The 21,376-nt window shown below is 35.0% G+C and overlaps 1 protein-coding gene across 6 annotated transcripts in view; it reads right to left on the minus strand.

Annotated features, from left to right (window-relative positions):
• Positions 1–21,376, minus strand: part of FipoQ (F-box/LRR-repeat protein FipoQ) — a 362,646-nt gene that overhangs the window by 133,165 nt on the left and 208,105 nt on the right. Inside the window, exons 1-2 of one of the 6 annotated variants that reach the window (XM_081734230.1) lie at positions 14,119–14,286; positions 9,559–9,636 (exon numbers count right to left, since the gene is read on the minus strand). The exons of 4 other annotated variants lie outside the window; for them this stretch is intronic. In XM_081734230.1, coding sequence (XP_081590356.1) covers positions 9,559–9,636; positions 14,119–14,136 — 96 coding nt within the window. In that variant the 5' untranslated portion in view covers positions 14,137–14,286. Of the gene's footprint in view, positions 1–9,558; positions 9,637–14,098; positions 14,287–21,376 lie in introns of those variants that run through there. One more of the 6 variants, XM_081734233.1, reaches the window with a different exon arrangement.

Raw genomic sequence — 21,376 nt, forward strand, 5'->3', positions numbered from 1 at the left:
CGTGTAAAAGAGGAAAAGTTGTGGAGGCAGGTGCGGGGGATAGCCGACGCATATTCGGAAGTCCTCCAAAGGAACGGGGAGGTTATTATACGCTTTGAGAAGTGGGTGAGCGATAAGGGGAAAAGGAAACTGAAGTTCAGCGTGTATTAGGTGAGTATTATGCATGCTTATTAATTATATTGTATTGCATTTTTTTTCACATTTAATAGTTACTTTAATTTAGAATTAGAAAGATAATGACACTTTATGAAAAGTTCTAGCAGTAAACATATGTGTTTCAAAAAAGTAATCCAATTTTAAATGTCAATGACGATAATAATGATGGTCCTGAATTCCTGATCATCCTGTATAATGTAGAAGTGGTCATAACTTTTGGAACGTCCTGTAGAATATTTATATTCTATGTTGGTGGCACTATTTAGCTCAAAGAATAAAGAAGTTGTATGATTATAAGTTGATTGTCCCTGTGAAGGTCAGTTGCCTTTTAAATGCAAAAATGGAGATGTCAGCATTCTTTCTTCAGCCGTAAAATAAATGAATCAGCTTTTTATAAAACAAAAAGGAAATGAATGTTTGTGTTGTTATGAAAAGTGTTTTTATCTGTTGAAGTCGTCTTTGTATTTCTTTCTTCCTAGTGTGAGTACTGCACTTTTTTTTTTTTTTTTTTTTTTTGTGTAGAGAATAAAAAGAACTTATTTATCCTGTTCTATGTCTTGTAATTCTTGATAAAATGGCTTGATTCGGTCTATTGAGATTTCTTGTATTTTCTTCCGAAAAGAATTTGGAAATTCTATCTTATAAAGGTTAGGATTCAGTCTATCCAGGATTTGAACGGGTCCAACATAGGAAGCTGAAAAACTTTCCGGCACTCCTATTTGCCGATTAGGAAAGTAAACTAGTACTTTTTGTCCCTTTTCAAATTGAGTTTGTCGGTGTCTGCTATCGAAATACTTTTTCTGCTTATTATAGCTAGCGATCAAGTTATTCTGTACACTCTCACGTATTTTATTCAAATGTTCTTTGTTGACACATAATGTTGGAGTTGACGCTAACGCAATATCAGAGATGGTCTTAGGTTCATATCCATACATGAGGAAAAAAGCAGAATATTTAGTTCCGGCTTGCACAAATGTATTAATAGCGAATGTAATATATGGTATCAGCTTCGGCCAAAGATTTTGGTTTCCTTGCACGAAAAATTTAAGTGCATTCTGTATTGTCTTGTGGAATGTTTCCACTACCCCTAGGTTTTTATGGTCGTATGCAGGGCAAAATTTAAATTCAAAGTTATAGCATTTTGCCAAATTTTGCAGCCTCTTAGCGTTATGTACTGGATGTCTATCCAGGTATAAATATGAAAAAGGTCCAAATTTGAGTATGATGTCATATATGAGAAATTGTTCAATTTCTTCCGCTGTTATGTTGTCCACAACCTTGGTCACACAATATCTTGTGCACATTTCTATGGCCACTAATATGTGTTTAAACTGTCCATTTCCCACTGTTATTTTTCCAATAGAATCATATTGCCAAGCTGTTGCGATCGGCTTAGGTGGGTGATGGAGTAATTGACCCGCTGGTTTAACTGGTAATTTCTTGAGTTTCTGACAGGAAATGCATGTTTTAATTCTGTTGGCAATGTACGCTTTCATATTAGGAAAGTAGTATTTCCTAAGCGCCGAATGATATGTTTTGGTATATCCAAAGTGTGGTGCCATTGGGTTATTGTGTAAGGCATCAAACCACTTACTTAATAAAGATTTCGGCACACAAAGTAGATATAACAATCCTAATTGGGGATGCTTCTGTGTTCTGTATAATATCCCGTCCTTTAGAGAAAAATATTTTGCGGCCCGAAGAGTAGACAACTTATTAGGTTCCTTATTTTCCAAAACAGTGATGATGTCAGAGAATGAAGGATCTTTCCTTTGTTCTTCTGCTAAATTTGGTAGGATTATAGGTTGTTCAATTTGGAGAGTAGTGTCTAAAGAATGGGATGCAAATACTTTAGCATCTTCTGTGTCCGAGAAATTGTCAATTTCTTGTTTTTCTCCCTGTTTAATCTCCTGTTTATCTTCTAAACGACTAAAGATGTCCGCTGGGTGTAATTGACTTTTAATGTGTTGTATTTCGAAATTGTAGTCTGCTAAGAATATTCGGTAGCGACTAAATTTTCCAACTTTGTCCACTTGTGTTGTGAGAGATGTCAAGCATTTGGCGTCTATAAATAATTTAAATCTTCTATTTAGTAGGAAGTATCTAAATTTTCTCAAAACATAAATTAAGGCGTACAGCTCTTTTTGCCAAGTGGATGCTTTCCTTTCACTTGGTGTAAAACGTCTACTAGCATAGGCAACAACACGTTCTTGTTTCGTTTTTTGGTTATAGCATGCTAATAAGCCTCCTGCGGAGATAGAGGAAGCGTCGGTATACACACGTATTTCCAGTGAGGGATCGAAGTGAAACAAAGATGGCGCGTGTATGATGTCAGTCTTAAGTTTCTCAAATAATTCGTCATGCTGAGAGGTCCATTTAAATTTTGAATTCTTGTCTAAAAGGCACTGAAATGGTTCTATTTTTTCTGAGAAATTTTTGATATGTGCTCTTAAATAAGAACATAATCCTAAAAAGCTTTTCAGAGTTCTTTTAGTAGTTGGTTTCTTAAAATTTCGAATCTTGTTAGCGATTTTAGGTGAAATCTTGATTTCTTTCCCACTAACTGTGAAGCCTAAAACGTCCAATTCTGTGTATAATAAGTGGGTCTTTTTTGGACTGGCACGAAAATCATGCTTTCTTAATCTTTTAAAAAGTAATTCTAAATCCGATAACTGTTGTTTCCAATTTTTACTTCCTATGACCAAATCATCAGCGAATGCAGTTATACGGGGTGGTAGGCCCTCTAAAAGCATGCGTACAGCTATACTGAGTCCGGCGGCGGAACTGGAGTGACCCATGGTACACCTCTGGAATTTATATGCCTTTCTAGTATGGTTGACCTCAAAAGTCATGTATTTTTGGCTTTTGGGATGCAACAATAGCTGGAAATAGGAGGATTTTATGTCGATTGTGGATATGGAGTTTTTTCCTCTTAAAACGTGTAGAATATCCTCCGTATTTTGAAATGGTATACTTAGGTAATGTGAGAACCTATTACAAGCTTGGAGGTTGAGAACTAAGCGGAACTCTGAAGTATTTGGCTTCTTCACTATGAGAAGTGGCGATGAAAACGAACTATCGCTAGTTTCCTTGATAATATTTGCGTCTAAGAGTTGCTTAATTTGTAAGTCAATTTGAGGTCTTACTGCTAATGGAACCGGAGGAGATCTTTGATGGAAGGATGCTCCTTTGTCTATCCGTATTTTATGTATATAACCTCGGAAATATCCAATGTCTGTTGGTGTGTAGGAAAAAACATCTCTGTATTTAAAGAGTAAATCTTGTACGGCTTTCTTTTTTTCTTCTGATAAATCCGGGTTTATGTCAAACAAATTAATATCAAAAAATGATTTTGTTTCTTCTAATCGATCCTGAATTTCTTTGTCTGATCTGTAAAAAGTTTCGTCATCATGGCCATTATCTTGACAATTACCCTGTAAATCTACTTCTTGAAGATTCTCTTCTACGTAAGCAATTGGGGTGCTCTTTACTAACGTTACCGGTCTACTAGTAGGATTTGATATCAATAAAGTCAAATTATTCTTAGGTACCTTAGTAGGTAACGTTTGTAGTCCGTATTTGTCCAGCAAATTTTCTAATGGAGAGATGAAAAAATATTTATTATTCTTTTGCCGATTCTTGACACTAATTGGTAAAAAGAAATGTGACCTGGCTGGTATGGTAACCTTTCGAGTTGTAAAAACATCAGCCGACTTGTGCTGTTTTATTGTATGCATAGCGTTAGCAGATAATTTTTCCTGGGTATCAATTTCAATTGGATACTGCGGAGGCCGTGGTTTCTTGTATACTGACAACATGTTATTCTTTAAGTCAATTTTGGTCTGTAATCGATTTAGAATGTCTTCACCGAATAAAGGCAAAAAATCTCCATGTTCTAAAATTCTGAAATAATGAGAAAATGTTGTTGAGCCAATTCTGAATGTAATCAAAGCTATATAGCGTAAATTTACGACAGAATTCTCAATTCCTCGTAGATTAGTGCTAAAAGGAATCAATTTTGTGTTTGGTGGAAGCCAATTTTTAGGCCAAAGACTCAATGAACTGCCAGTGTCTATGATCACAGGATACTTTTCTTTATTAATTGTTACATTAATTAATAATTTATGTTCCTGGTTTAACATTTTAATGTTCTCCCTTCTATCTGATAACGGAGCTACTGCATAAAGTGATGTATTTGTCAATCTTTGTTGTTCACTTTTTTCCTGGTTCTCGGCCCTCAGAACATGTTCTTGAGAGGGTGTGTCCTGGGGCCCCCCTAGGCGTTTCCCTGCTGATTGTTCTTATAACATGTACTGGAAGAATGACCTTTCTTATAGCACGTACCGCATACTGTAACAGTTTCCGGCCTAGGATTACTATTATTATCTTTATTATTATTTTTAGAATTGTTCTTATTTCCATTTCTCTGCCGATTTTGATTTCCGTTATTTGTACTTTTCGACCTATAATTGTTACGGCCACCTCTTCTAAATTGTGAGTTCTTAATGGCATTTTGAGCTACAAGAAGAGATAGTTCAGCCATTTGATTTGCTAATTTAGTAAAATCTAATGAATTGTTTGCACTGGAATTACTAGATGTGCTAGGCGCGGGGGGTTCGGGAGGGGGATTCGGATTAGCAACTTGGGGGGAAGGATTTGGAATTATCTGATTTTGTGATGCACCCTGTAGCTGTGGTGCTGAAGGTGTAGGAAAAACTGAAGCTGGTTGCTGGTATTGATTCCAACTAGGTGTTGGGTTACATATTGGATAGGTCAGTTGTTGATGATGTACAGGGAAGGAAGCGCCAGCGACTGCTGATGAATGTAAACTGCTAACTGGTGTACTCTGATCGCAGAGTGAATAGAATGCCTGTTGTAATTCCACGTAATCACGTTTCTTCATGAGGTCATTTGCTTTCTCGAGGTTGTGTAAATGCGTTTGTAAGGCGTGAACAGTTGTAAATGTTTCTAACGCTATCTTTTGCAAAAAAGTTTTCTTTAAACCTAAGGATAAATAATTTATTTTCTGCTCCTCGGTGGCCTGAGGCAGAACTTGTCTAATGACCCTTAATTTTCTGAGAAAATAAGCATCTACTGGCTCGTTTTCACCTTGTTGGACTTGAAAAATTTCGAATTCCGCTCGATATGCCGGTAATCTTGGTCTACTCAGTGCAACTAATTTGTCTTTTAATTGGTCATAATTAAGCGCGTCTAACTGATTCTGGGCCTTTAACTGTAGGACTAAATCAAGTGCTACATCTTGTAAGTACATGGGTAATAGTTCTTTCTTTTTCTGTTCATTCCATGAATGTAATAGTGCCAAATGGTCAAAGAGCATAAAAAATCTATCGGGGTCTTCCGTAACGTGTCCCGAATACTTAGTGAGGTGTGGTATATTAAAAGAAGGGCGCGAATTTTGCTCCATGTTAAAAATGTTTTCTGGAAAAGTGTTTTTACCAGTTCTAGTTTGAGGCATAAACAAAATTCAGTTCACTTAAAAGCACTAACACTTTAAAAAATTCACATACCTTCCACAGAAAAAAAGTCCACTTCTGGTTAATAAAAATACTGTCCGGTAGGGGAGTATTCAGAGTTTATTCTGAGTCGGTCAAGCCTCTACCATGTAAAACTTTGTGTAAATTCGTCTCATATAAGGAAGAGGTAGAGCAGATAATAAAAAGAGTGTCCGGAATCGTCTCCCACTACCAGTTTTATTATAAAAATATGAGTATTTGTACAAAATACTATACAATTTGGTCTCTATTTAAAAGGGTGAGTAAAAGGTAGTCTTTGACCGAGTGGTCGCAGACAGGATCTCCAACAGAGCCCCGTAGCAGGCTAAGAGGAGTGGAGTTAAGGAACCAATGCTCCGTAGCAAGCAGAGGCAGGTTAAGTTGCCAACAGAGCCCCGTAGCAGGCTAAGCGGCTGAGGTTGGGATACCCAGACAGAGCCCCGTAGCAGGCTAAGCCAGGAGATAGGATAGGCGTAGTCCCGTAGCAGACTAGAGGCCTGGGGTTAGGTTACTCCAAGAGTCCCGTAGCAGACTAGAGGAGGGTCACCAGAAAACTGGTATCGAGTTGCCTTCGTCCATCCAATTTATAGGGTCCTTTTGGGTGGCGGTGGCGCTGCTGCTCCGATGTCGTCTTCTGCTCCGTGGGAGGGGCCAGAAGCCGTCGTCTGCATGTGATTACAGGTCCCTCTGGTGGAAGATCCTCTTGCCGAACCATGTGGTGTTGTTTGTAAACATTGAAGCGTGGAACTGCTTGTTTACGACATCACATAGGATATTACAATATACTTCTAGGATACACAGCCAAAATCTTTGAGTTTGCTGGAATAGTATATTTAAATTGTGAATAATGTTGCCAATGTATGTGTAATAATCTTAACTAGAGGAAGAGCGAGAAGGGAAAGGGGAGTCCGAAATCCGGCAACACCGCGCGGAATATCGCACAGCATTGGCTACTGCCCGTGATGCTTTACATCTGAAAAACACAATAGATGTATATGCCTGATACACAGGATTTTGAGGTGATTGTGATAATTTTGCTGAGCCACTTTTCTTAGTAAATGAAAGATTTGGCTGGTTGTTGACGTTGAAATACGTTTAGCTGGCTGTAGTTATGAATGGTAATAGAAAAAGTACATCAATGGCCAGTATTCACCATGCAAGCTGGCGTATTACTTACAACACAAGATATTGAACGAACACCGCTGTGTGTTCCTTTTTCCGCATTCCTTCTTTCATTGACCTAGTTATTTTGTACACCAAACACCGGCTCTGTATTAAATCGGTAACACCGGTCTGTGTTAACCGCAACACCAGAAATGGATGTTAGAATCATAAAAGTGGTAGTCATACTGGGGCTACTGATCTGTGTTAAAATTGAATTGAAGCCGCGCGTTCCATAACAGCTTAAGTCCACTTTTTGATACTATGAGTTATATATATCACTGTAATCATCTAGCTGAGCTCTATCGTTTGACATTCAAAACAACACAGGTTCCCGTACTTCCGCATGTTACTAACATGTTGAGGTTCATTAGCAAACAATTCCACGAATCGCTGTTGTTCTGGAAAGCAAAAAAACTGACAGTGATGCTAGCTTCTCAAGTTAAAATTTCCCTCAGGAATGCTAAAAATTCCCTAATTTTGTTTACAATATATGTGGGGCATTGTCCCCCCAACCATCTGATTTGAAGTGTTTTGGAGGAGAAATACTACTTCATAGTGCCATTACTTCATCTACCTAGGTATATCTCCTGATATATAATATACAACAGGTTCACCTCAGAAATCAGATTCATCTACCGTAATATGAGTCTCACCTCCCCCCTTCCCGGAATAAGCCTCAAATCTGCTTTACATTCCAATGTTGAAGACAACTCTGCTACCCTGATCCTCCACAGCATTGTTTTTCAACCTCATAAATATTTTGAACATCACTTTAAAAAAAAAAAAAAAAGATTATGGGAACGGTCTTACCCATCCCCCCTCCCCCAATATTAGAGACAGATTTGAGCCGATGTCATAGAGTTAGTTAGTTAATTCATTTCCAGTTAATTTCTCAGTGAATGAAGGGTTGTTATATTGATTTCTTATTGCAAGAAATTCTAGTTCAAAGTTGCCTGAGAGTGTGTTATAGTATAATAAATGTGATATTATTTAAGATGATTCAAATAGCAAATAAACCTTTTCTGCACTCTTTAAATCGACTTTTTCTTTGTTGTTCATATATTAGTCCAGACTACCCAACTATTCCAGGTTATATTGGATAATTTGTATATATATATATATATATATATATATATATATATATATATATATGGGAGAGGTGGGTAAAATGATCCCCTACCCCTACAGTGGAAACTGGTGGCGCTGCGTGTCGTATCACGTGAATGCTACGTCACAAAATAATAAGCTGTCCTTATTTATCAGTTCTCTTTAGATGAGAAACGTTTTCTTAGTCTTTGAGACGAAAAAATAACATTTTCATAACATTGTTTGTAAGACAAGTGCTACTTCTTGCTGTATTTGTGGTAACCCATGAATTAGAATATAAATGAGACATAATTTGTTAAAAGTCAGTGCTTAACTTTATACATTTAGCAATGCAGGTGGAAATCTACATTTTTTGTAACACAAGAACGTATTTAATGGAAGCCATATGAAAAACCAAAACGAACCCGGGATCATTTTACTTAGGATTATTCCATTTTCTTAGGGATCATTTTGCCGTTGTTGTTTACTTGACTCAAGGTAATCCAGATGAGCATGATAATGAAATCTTTGGAGATAATCCAACTTTAGGGTGATGTCCAGCAAAACACATCGAACCATTCTAGGCCTGCTGTTCTGGAAGCTGCTGTTCCAAAATTAAAGTAATATAAAAAGAAGGCATGGTTTTTAAAACGAAGAAGTTGCAAGGCGCAGAAAAAAATATTAAGTAGCTATCATCTGTTTTTGACGACGAATCCGTGACAGGTACCGAGTGTATCTATTGTTATGACTTGTATTCAAAGTCTGCTGAAGGTGTGTGTAGGATAATGTGTCACCAGTTCCAAGAGTGGGCACACGACCAGTATGCTGGTGTTGATGAAGATGAAGATTTCTTTGTGTGTGACATGTATCCTGTCACTTAGGCTACAAGAAAGCTGATTACAAAAAAGCATAACAGAACTAAGTGTTCAAAAAACGTTTTCTATATTGAACAGTGTATATTAGCCTACTCTAAAAAAACAGTAAATACTGTTATTACTAACATATTTTAAGACAGTATTACTACATCCTGCACTCCATTTTTTTTAAATGTAATCATTTTTATAAGTTCACAAGATTTTTCTATTGTTTTTATGGAGGGATCATTTTATCCACACACACACACACACACACATATATATATATATATATATATATATATATATATATATATAGAGAGAGAGAGAGAGAGAGAGAGAGAGAGAGAGATTGTTAGGATATAGCTAACTTTGGTGGAAAGAAGGTGGTGATGGACTTAATATTTACACAGTTTGATGATCTTCAGAAAATGTTTTGATCAGTATGAAATATTTATAGTTAATAGACACCTTGGGAAACAAAATATGATACTCACTATTATAATGTATCAATTCCTGCCGTAGCTGAAAATGATAAATGTATTTACTTCATACAGTACTCACTTCGTAGCATTTGGTATATGACACTAACCGAACATTAGCACAGCAAAGAAATAGAAAAAACTTCCATGCACGACAAGGGCATATGTACTAAATATTCGAGTATAGCTACTGAAAACCCTAAAGTAGACAATAATTAAAACAGTAATAAATAGTGAACAATTATATTTTTGACATTAATAAAAAGTAAACAATCGGTGACATTAGTAAAGTACATGACTCACCGTGTTAGGAAAGGGACTTCTTTGCCCGCCTTCAAAAGCTGTAACTTGAGATGCTTCAAATGCCAATTGTCCCCATACCTATACATCACACAATAAACACTGCTAACATCTGTACACAACTTCATGAAGGCAACCATTCATATTTTCTTTATTTTTGTTATAACTCAAAGAAAAATATTTAAAGTAACCGTCACGAGTGAATAGATTATGGTCTATCAAAATACAGTACCACATTCGTTGAAACCCTCTCCACTGATTTAGTGGCTACTGTGAAAGTTTTTGATGCACGGGATCCCGATTCGATTCCTGGTCAGAGAGCATTAAAAATTTGGAGACATGATGGTGGTTCGTATTCCACCTTAAACTATAGGTCCGCGTCTCACATAGTCTCTCAGCTGAAAAGGGGCGTTAAACTTCAACAACATATTACTCATAGCTGCAACATTTTACAGACATTCGTGTAAGATATTAAATTGATTTGTTGGTTGATATTCGTGAAAATGTTACGTGTGCTTAATTGCGAGATGTTTAAAAGATTCATATTTAATTCAAATTTGCGAACGTTGTATTGTTAACTTATTGTAAGCATATAAAAATACTATATATATTTTTATATATCCAGATACTTCCTCCATAAGCTTTAATTTCATATAATTATATGCATTTTTGAACAGGGGAAAAGTTTCATCTTTTAATTATTTTTTTTAAATTCTTACTTTTTAGAATTTACTTTTAGGATTGCACTTTCGTGAAAATGTTTGATATCAAACACTTTTATAGTTAAATCGAGAATATTCCAAATGTAAGGGAAAGGTATCGATCAGAAAACGTAAAGAGAATTATTTTGTAATTTAAAACTTGTTTTTGAACTGATTTAACAATTTCTTTCTCTGCAATTCTTAGTTTTCTTCTTTGTTCTTCCTCAAAATGAAAGTGAGAATTTAAATACTAATTATCACTGACTATTAGGTTAAATCTTTCAAATAATTAATCTAAAGCTAAATTTTCTGGAGGTACAGATTACAGAGAATATAGGGGATCTCAACAATTTATAGAGATAACTGGGTAATGGTTCCCAACGCCTTTGTTATCGGATTTCTAAACAGATGTTTGTTGCTTTTGGATCTGAAATTGCATCGGTATGTTGAATCACTACAAAAAAATTCTATATATCCCTGGGAAATTCCTATGGAAATTTAATCGATGATTACACAGAGGACCGGGATAATAATTCTCTGACATTTGGGTTTGAACTTTTCAGATTCTCTAGGGGTATATGCAGGTTTGTCCATAGAAATGGTGTCGAAGGTGTTGTAACGGAGCAAACGCAACATTGAACTATAAGTTAAACGCAAGAAAGGCCTGCAATCCTCGATTAAATAGTTTTTCCTTTAATGTCTCAAAGTAACACAAATTAGACTCAGGTTCTTTCTGCAATCAACGATTCAATTCTATATGCAATCCAACAAATTATATTTGATGCATGTATAATAAAGTACATAGTATTTACAACTTAATGTTTTGTCATATATTTAAAAAAAGACTGTAAAATAACCGAATTTCTTTGAAAAATCTTTAGTTAAGGATCAATTTTTCCTTTGCACTGACGTCCTGAGTAGTCTTCTTTATAAGTATATGAAGCTCAATCTTTAAATACTAAGTTTTACTCTCGTATAGTTTACATACTTACTAAACGATTAATCTTTTACTTCCATTTTGATTAAGTCTCTTACAGTAATTATTATTTTGTAGATGTATAGGCGATTTTAAAATATATTATTTTTCCAAGTTTTTATTCACAAAATTAATCTTAAAATACAAAAACGCGGAAGTTCTGGATTCGATTCTCATGTAGTCCGGTTCCCACGTTAACCTACACATCTCATGTCTGTGCTGAAAAGGGACGTTGAAAACCCTACCTCTATCAATCAAATAACTACGTGCCTGATTGTAGGAGTGCATTATTGCTATGACTTATTATTTTTAATGAGGAAATGACTTACACTAAAATACAAAGTTAGTTAGTTAGTTCGCGGAAATGTAATAATGATAAATACCTAACATAGGTGCTCAATATTTTTAAAGTAAAATATTAACAAATTACTGGCAAACATCCTGCCATTTCATCTGTGTTAAATTGCAAAAATGTGTAACATGAAGAAGGGATACCCTTAAAAGGACCAGTGAAAAATTCATCTTTAAGTTTTCTTCATTCAACTCTAATTATTTCAAGTTTGAAATTCCCAACAGTGACAAAATATCACAACTTTCCTAGATATTAAAAGTAAAAATAGATTTAAAAATAAGGATTTAATGATTTTCTACACTGAGAAAAATCCGTTCTTCGGACAGCGGTATATTGTAATTGTACAAATATACGGAATCCTCTTGCTTACTACAGAAGTCAGTACGGAGCATACGTTATCCATATGCTACATATGCGCTGCCCTTTTGATGTTACATCATGCCGTTGCAGGATGTCTGACATCTAACAATTTTCCGCATATCACATGCATATACTTATGTTACATTCCTCAGCTATATGTTACATACGTCCATTTGTATGTGAGATCCTGACCGCCTATATTGTTTCATACGGAAAGTACGTACAGATGGAACACTTATACAGAAAGCATAGGCGGCGCCACAGTGCATTAACTTCGATTTTCAGATTTCCTACAATAATCCTTTCAATTTTGTATATTTCTTGTTTCCTATTTTTGGATATATTTGAGTGACTTCTTAAGTCTCCCATAAGTTACTTGATATCATACCGTGTTTTTCCAGTTTTTTTTTTTTTTTTTTTTTTTTTTTAAAGTAAAACAGGGACTATTTTTGAGATCTTAAGGCTCAATAGTGCAGAGCATTCTGGCAGCAATGTTAGGATGTGGATTCAAAAACTACAGGAATTACGCATGTAACCTACCTTTTTAAGTACGCCACCTACATTTTTTTCTCAGCGTAAAACCGTTTGGTGGCAAGAATAAAGTTTACATACTTACTCCACTGATAATACAGGAGTTTAGCGACTTTTGAATTATTCATAGACTAGTTTCATAAAAATAGATTACGAAACAGTGGGGGTCCACGAAACTTGTCGGGGGGCCCTGTATAAAAGAATGCAGTTCATATTGAAATACAAATAGGGCCTAAATGACATCAGAATGACATTCAATAAAAATAATAATAACGATAAGTCATTGTTTACTTAAATATCACTACATTTCTTATGTCCCAAATTGCTGTAATTTTACAACAATATAATTTAATAGCTCGTTTGATAGTATTCCTTTTAATTATACTCAAGAGTTTTACAGTGTATCCCAGTATATAGGTTAGAATGGCTTTTTTGACATCCCTAAAGTAACAGAATCCAACTAAGTTCACCTTTTAATAGTAAGTCCATTATTATGATTGTTCTTATTAATGTAAGGTCTCCAGTAGTGTCGTGATGAAGAAACAAGTTCGATTCTTCTACGCTGGAACCTCGTGTGACTGATTGTTAGAATTTACGTCCTTTGTAGCAAAAGTGTTATGTAGAACAGGACTAAGCACAACTGTCAAACGATTGATGCTTCCGTATCGGAAATCGAACCCAAGACCTTATGCACCACACGCATGCGCGCTAACCATTATATCAGCGAAGAGAGCTTCACATAAAATTACAGGCCTGTCCCATTCAATGTTAGTGCTGAAAAGGGTCTTTATAAACAAGCAAACAAATCTCAAGAAGTGTGGTTACCATCATTTAACTAGATTAGCATTCGGAAGGACTGTAAGTTACCAGTTTCGAGGTAACCTGACCCTGGAAACTGAAAAGCAAATGTGATAACAAGAAAGAAGATAATATACTCGTGCAAAATCTGTAGAAACCTTACACCATAGCTAAAATTAGGCCAAAAAATCTCCCTATTTAATGCTTTTACTCGGTGCAGTCTTTTAATTTTTATTCAATATGAGGTGCTTAAGAAACTTTATCACAATCTATGTTGTTCTTTTGCTACACTTCATCTGTTCACATAGGCGTTACTAGGGGAGCTCAAGGATAACCAGGGTCCCCTAAAATGCGGTTACTCCCTTTACAATACCGTTTGTTAAACTGAAAGGTTCTCCCAATTCTCAGAAGTAAGATGCCATGATCCCACTAGCAAATACCCTATTTATGCCAATGTTGTTCACCAAGTTTTATGCAAATTTATCATAAATATAGCTTACATTTATCTTTTTTTAATTACAAAACATTCAATAGTTTTATTAAGAAGTGATTGTATCAAATGGATTATATTCGATTAATAGAAATGAAACAAGGTTTTTTTCTATTAAAAAAAAGATTTAAAATTAAGAAAGAAAAGCATGGTATTTAATTAGCCAATGACCTACGTCCAAACCATTTATATTGGCCTATATTAGGAGGAAAGTACTGAAGTAAAATTTTTCATTTAAGTTTTACTAGGAAGTTCCAATTTTGCAGTAGATTGAATTATCAAAATTGATCATTTTAATAAAAGAAGATACAAATTCTGTGAAACACAATAACAACCCTCGAAGTTGTGTACTGACGTCAGCCGGTATCTCCATAATGGTTGTTTATCGCACTGCACTTGAAGATTACAGTAATAAAAAAAAATACAGAAAAAGAGAACGAATGTATCACAAGAATATTCCGTCAAGCACTAAAGATTATCACAGAGCACGCTTCACCGAACTCCAACTGGAGAACTGAAGTCTGAAAGGAGGACCACATTAGCTATATCTTGATGCGTTCCTGAAAATAACTCCGCCTTCCAATCGGCTTCTCTTTTCCTCTTGGAAGATTTCTTTTAAAATATTTTTTTTCTCTTCCTTATTGCTTTCACACACTGTCTTCTTCCTACACCCACAGTTAGGATGAGAGCCAATTCACTTGCTGATGAACTAGACATCTGTCGACATATATATATATGAAATACAAGTGGAGAAAAAAATATATAAAGAATATGGGATTCTTGGCCATGTAGTACCTCAAATATTGATGTATGTTTCTATTCTACACATTACAAACTGGAAATTTGATATTTGTGAATGTGAAACAATAAACTGCTTAGTATTTCACATTAATAACTGGAAAATTTGACTTCAGAAATACGTTTATTTAAACGAAACAATGTAAGATTAATATATATATATATATATATATATATATATATATATATATATATATATATATATGTTGCACCACTTATTTTCTAACAGTCAACATTATCTGCTGAAATTTTGAAACTCTTTTGAGTAATTTCTTATGAGATTTTAATAAGATACCTTTTTAAAAAAAAACTAAAAAAAACGTAAAATAATGAATTAATTGTATAATTATTTAGAAATATCTTGAGTAAATTCTTGTAGAATTTTAACAATTTTTTTTATACAAAATTTAAAGAAAACCACTTAAAATAATGGATTAATTGTGTCATTATCAAAGAATATTCGTTGAGTAAATTCTTATAAAATTTCAATAAATTTCTTCTAAAATTTAAACAAAGCCACGTAAAATAGTGCATTAATTGTGGCATTATCTAAGAATATCTTTTGAATGAATTCTTATGGGATTTTAACAAACTTACCTCCAAAATTTAAAGAAAATCATGTAAAACTATGAAATAATTGTGTCATTATCTACGAATATCGTTTGAGTAAATTTTTATAGAATTTCAACAAAGTTTGAACTATGCAGTGTGTTTTCCGGGATACAAACGTATTGATGATTTCATTTACATCATTGGATCAAGCTCATTCACATTGAAAACAGAGAATGCTGAGTTCATCGAGATCTTAAATCAATTTTTGTATATAACTGTATATAGTTTTGAGTTTAAAAGTGAACTTTCAGCCAACGAAAGAGTAAAAGGAAAAGTGTAATACGTAATGTAACCTTTCTTATTCAGAACAGCAAACAAGGGAGAATTAGCAAGCTCCCAAGCTACAGCAGGCAAGCCTATATTATACGCCCTATGTAGGTTTACAAAAATTTCTTTGTACATTTATCCTGTTTGTCCGTGTGTCCGTTCTTCCGACCGACTGGGGTCAAAAGAGAAGTACGTGATGACTCACTTAATTTATGCTACGATGTAGAAAGTCAAAAGTTATAAATCGAGTTCGTTGATGGATGTGGTATTCAAACCGGAAGTTTTATAAATCAGCCATTTCCGGTTTTAACGCTGATCACTATAGAATAAAAACGGTAATAGATAACGAGAAGTAGTTTCCTGCAATCGATTAAGTGCTTCAAAGGAACATGTAATCTCTATCTTTAACCTGTGCTAAAACTGGAAATGGTTCAAATTCGCTATAACTTCCGGTTTGAATATTAATCTAAGTAGAACAAAAACGATAAGAGAAAGCAAGAAGCGTTTTTTTTTTAAACAATTAGTCGTTCTAAGGATTCATATATAACCATCTTCTCTCTTAACCCCTATTCAAACTGGAAGTGGCAGAAATCAGCCAGTTCCTGTTTTAACGTTATCGCTATGTTAATAAAATCATAGTAAATAGTGAGAAGGTGTTTCTGTAATCAATTAAGCGTCTCAAAAATATATTTCATCTCCACTCTAATCTCTCTATTGAAAATGGAAGTATTGTGACAAATAAAAATTGTGACAAATAACGAATAGCGGTTTTATGTTGTCAATTCCCAAGAAGATATTCCCTCTCCATTGAGATCTCTCTCTATTAAAAAAGGAACTAGCAGAAAATCATTCGCTTCCGGCTTCAATAGTTATTGCTATAGAGTAATAACTGCAATAGATAGCGAGAAGTGATTTATGCGTCCATTTCAGCTCCATCCACAACTCTATACTAAAATCGGAAGTGGTAGAAAATCACTACAGCTTTCGGTTCAATATTGATTTACAGAGTGCAAAACCGATTAGACATAGTGAGAAGGATTTTTTTTTTGGGGGGGGGACAACTAATCTTCTAAGAATAGTTAATATTTTCTTTCTTAATCCTTATTCAAGCTAGAAGTGCGAGAAACAACCACTCGTTGATCACTATAGAATAGAAACCGTAATAAATAGTGAGAAGCTGTTGTCTATAATTAGTTAAGCATCATAAAAATATAGACTATTCCATCTCCACTCTAATCTCGCTCTTCTTTTTTTCTTTTAGAAAAAAGGAATCAACCACTTCAGGTTTTAATTTTGATCTTTGTAGAGTATCAACGGTGGCAGATAACGAGAAGCGGATTTTCTGTAATCAATTAAGCATCTCAAATAAAATAAACTTCATCTCTACTTTAATATCTTTACTAAACAGGGACTGACAGAAAATTAATCATTTCTGGATTTGACAGTGGTCACTATAGAGTAAAAACGATAACATGTAGCGAAAAGCTGTTTACTGCAATCAGTTAAGCATCCCAAGAGTATATTCAATTGGCACTGTAATTTCTTACTAAAACGGGAAGTAGTGCAGTTCCGGTTTCAACATTAATTGAGAAAATATTACACCATTCAAACCAAGCTCCTCCACATGGTGTATATGTGACACTGGTGAAAGATGGAGGGTGAATGAACAGTCTTACAATACTAATTCTAATACTCCATTGAATACTCAACAATAAAAATCTACCAACAGCTTCGGTCACAATACTAATCACCAGGGCCCGGATCTTGTTGACCTAAAAATTTTTAAAAAGTGATCTATAAAATGACACTAAAATTCCTGTAAAATGACCCTAAAAATCACAAAAATTGACCTTAAAACTTATGTTTTCTCAAACTTTTATTTCGTTAAACATTGACAATTTTTAACATCCATTGGATTTTTAATTAGCATTTCGTACTCATATTCAAAAAGTTTTGTTTCAGTTAGTTGCAGTCCATTGATCATTTATTTCTATTGATCAGTCTATTATACGGCATTGTAAGTATTGAAAGCGTCAATTCACTCCCGAGTTGAAAGTAGGAAGCACTCGTAAACAATAAAAGTTCGCAAGTGTAGACTACATGAAAATAATAGATAAAAACCTGTTTGAAACCTTGTACGCCTTCTAATCCATGTTTAGTTATTCACCTGATCACATTCTTTGTGGTCAGTAACCCAAAAGTATCTGTTTGGCCACCTACCAACTCCCACCTTTCGTTAACCAGCTTCAGTTTAATTTTCATTAGCTTGTTAAGAATGCAGTTTTTCCACTCCAATAGTCAAGAAGTAAGAAAAGAGATTATTCAACTTCGTAATTTCAATATCCGTAAACCGTGTTTATTTAAAGATTTCCTTGTGTAGAGAAAAAAAGAATAAAAAGGCCATAAGTGACCTAAAAGTTACCTTAAAATATTTAAAAATGACCTGAAATTTCAAAACGGCAAAAAGTGACCAAAAGTTGACCCTAAAAAATTATATTTTTAGAACCTAGAGTTGATGGATAACGTTTTTATTTGATCTTGCCTTATTCTATGCGTAACAGAAAAAAGGTGACTTGTCAACAAGATCCGGGCCCTGCTAATCACATTTGCCGCCTATTAATTATTGTCAATAAACATAGGACATGGTTCAGTTTTATATCTATAGAAAAATTGAGACATTCACAGCAGAAGATAATCAAGTTCAATTGGTAAAGTTGTAAGAAAGAGAGATCAAAGTTAGTACGGTAGATTTAAGTTGAGTTGATTTTAACGTATCGTTCAGCAGCGAGGCTATATGGGACATAGACTCACTGATTAACGTGGAATCCGAGCCACATGGGCTCCCACCGGGAATCGAATGCAGGTCTCCCACGCCAACGGCGCATACGCTAACCGCTTAGCTACACAGGAGGTCACGATATCCTTAAGTATATATATAGAAAAAGTTAATACTTTTTTCCTATAGCATAAAAGTTACTTGTAATAGCTGGACATGGATCTCTTAACCTTTGAATGAAACTTCATTTAGAGATCTTAAAAATGAATGAATATTCATGTCGAAAATGACCAAAAGTATATTTGATTTTCCTGTGCAGTGAACGCACTAATTTCTTATAAGTAAGCATTTTGTCATTGTTTTGAAAGTGAACTATATTAATCAAATTTATTTTAAATTAAAAGCTGATATTACATTAATCATAAATTGTTCTGAGATTCACAGTTCCATTAAAATAGATGTTTATGGTATGGTTTTGTTACCTAACAATAAATACAGTATTTTGTAATACATCTTTAATTAATGATTAATATAAATGTCTTCACCTTGCTGACACATTACAACTAATTACAATATTGAAAATTCTTTTAGTTTCGCATAAACGGAACGAACGATTGAGCAGTGACAAATCGTCAATAACATGTTATAGTAATTATGTTTTCACACCGTTTAAAAACAATCCGTTATAACAGTGTATAATATACACAAAAATCTACTAATGAGAAACGCATAGCTACCCTAATAGTGAAAGCTATAAACCTTCTGACTAGATAAACTAAAACTTGGACAGAATTAATCATTAGCTTATTAGAAATGCTTCAGTGAACAAATGCTAATTTAACGATTCAAATTTTCTTTCATTTTTCCCAGCTATGACATGAAACAAAAGTTACTATACACGGACGAATTCACAGTTGGCAAAGTGTGTGTTGCGCTGTTGTCACGTCGTGTATATTTAGTTGAGACATCCACTGTGCTCTTTCCACCTCGGTTGCCAAAACCTTCTGAAAAGGAGCTTTCATTTGAAAAAAAAAAACCTATTAAACAACCTGATGTACATTTTTTTCTTTGGTTAGAGCGTTCCTCTGACAAAAGAGACACTGTCTCTATCTCAGGCCATGTAAGTTTGTGGCGGACAACATTGTATCTGTGAGTTTTCTCGAGGTTATCTCGTTTACTCTCACATTCTCTCATCCCACGAATTATTTCAGATGCGTTCACTTTCATTAACTATTCATTTCTTTTAGCCAATAGGGTATATACATTTTCTTGTTTTTCTTGGTTTAAATGCTACTATGAGTTTAAAGTTACAGAGTATAAATGATAACGTTTTAGATTGAAAGGAAGAAATGCCACTCTAAGAAATGATTTGTTTACATGGAGATGTTGAAATTAAAGAAAAATTCTACACCAGATAAATTTTCCTGTACGTTATAAAAATGACTTAACGACACTTCATCTACAGGTTGAAAATGCTCCAGTTGAAAATGCTCCAAGAGCATTGCCAGAACGAACTTAAAAGAAATGGAGAGATGGAGCGGGAAGGATAACTGTGATTATTCCTACATGTAAAAGTAAATCTTTTTATCCACATCTCGTGTTTCTCTCAAAAATTCGCAAAACATCATCTCTCTATGACTTACGATTCCCGAGATAAGGCTCCTCAAATTTCCCGAAATTCGAACTTTTTGGCCAATATCTGGGGAACGGTGGCCAGTTTGCCACTAGCCAGTTGTCCAGTGGCCACCGGTTACTATTTGATACCGATGGTGAATACCTGTTTACCATCATCTTAGGTATTGGTCAACATCAATATGATCTCTCTATGACTTACGGTTCCCGAGATATGAATCATTAAATCTCCCGAAATCGGAACTATTTTTGGCCAATATGTCGGGAACGGTAAGTCATAGAGAGATGATGTTGGCGTTCATCAATACATAAGAGCATGGTAAACATTTTGGTACCAATATTCACTGGTGGCCACTGGCCAAACTAGTGGTCACTTGGACAGTGACCACCGGTTATTATTTGGTACCTAAATGTTCACCATCTTTTCAGGTATTGATCAACACCAACATCATCTCTCTATGACTTATTGTTCCAGAGATATGGATTCTTAAATCTCTGGAAATCGGCCATTTTTTGGCCAATATCTCGGGAACGGTAAGAGTTACGCGAAAAATTCCATCACTTTCTCAGATAGTTTTTGATGCTCTATTGAATGGAGGGCTCAAAATTGAAAAAAAAATCACAAATAACAGACAGACGGACAGAAAGACACACATCATCATCATAGGTATTCTGCCTTTATTGGCAGGTCACTTGCCGCAGCTGAGAAGCTTCCATGCTCCACGGTCCTCCGCTAACCTTTTCGTCTTCGCGTATGATCTTTCTGTTTTAATATCATCCATTAATTGTAGTCTCCTTCGTCCCCTCCCTCTCTTTCCCGCCACCAAACCCTCTAGGACGTCCCTCATGATACAATCTCTTCTTAGGCAATGTCCCAACCAGTTTCTCTTCCTCTTCCTAATAATATCTAAAAGTGTTCTTTTCTCACCCACCATTTCTAACACTCTCTCATTCGTTTTCCGCTCGACCCAACTAATTCTTTCCATTCTTCTCCACACCCACATTTCGAAGGCTTCCAGTCGATTTTCGTCACCTTTACGTAATGTCCACGTTTCCGCCCTACATAGTACAACACTCCACACGAAGCATTTTATGAGTCTTTTTCTCAACTCTCTATTCAAGGTCCCACAAAACAGACTTTTCTTCCTCCTACAGGCTTCTTTCGCCATTCCTATCCTTGCTTTTATTTCACGTTCGCATTTCATGTCATTACTAAGAATACTACCCAGGTATCGAAAACTATTCACTTGTTCTATTTTCTCCTCTCCTACTTTTATAGACATACAGACATAGAGAATTCAGTAACGAACTTTTTAAGTTCGTTGAAAGTTAATGCAATGATGTTTGCTCGCTAACTGTTACTACACCGCTGTACTGATTTTAATGATTTTTGGTACAAAAGTGAACCCTGATCTAACTTAGGTTTTTCACGTTTTTGGCAGAGGGTGAAGGCATAAGGAGGGGTAACGTGTAAAAATAATGAAAAACGGCCGATATTAGTATCCAATCCATGGTTTTCGGAGTTGCT

The sequence above is a fragment of the Thermobia domestica genome, chromosome 12, assembly GCF_964235325.1.
Source record: "Thermobia domestica chromosome 12, izTheDome1.hap1.1, whole genome shotgun sequence".
Classification (NCBI taxonomy): Eukaryota; Metazoa; Arthropoda; class Insecta; order Zygentoma; family Lepismatidae; genus Thermobia; species Thermobia domestica.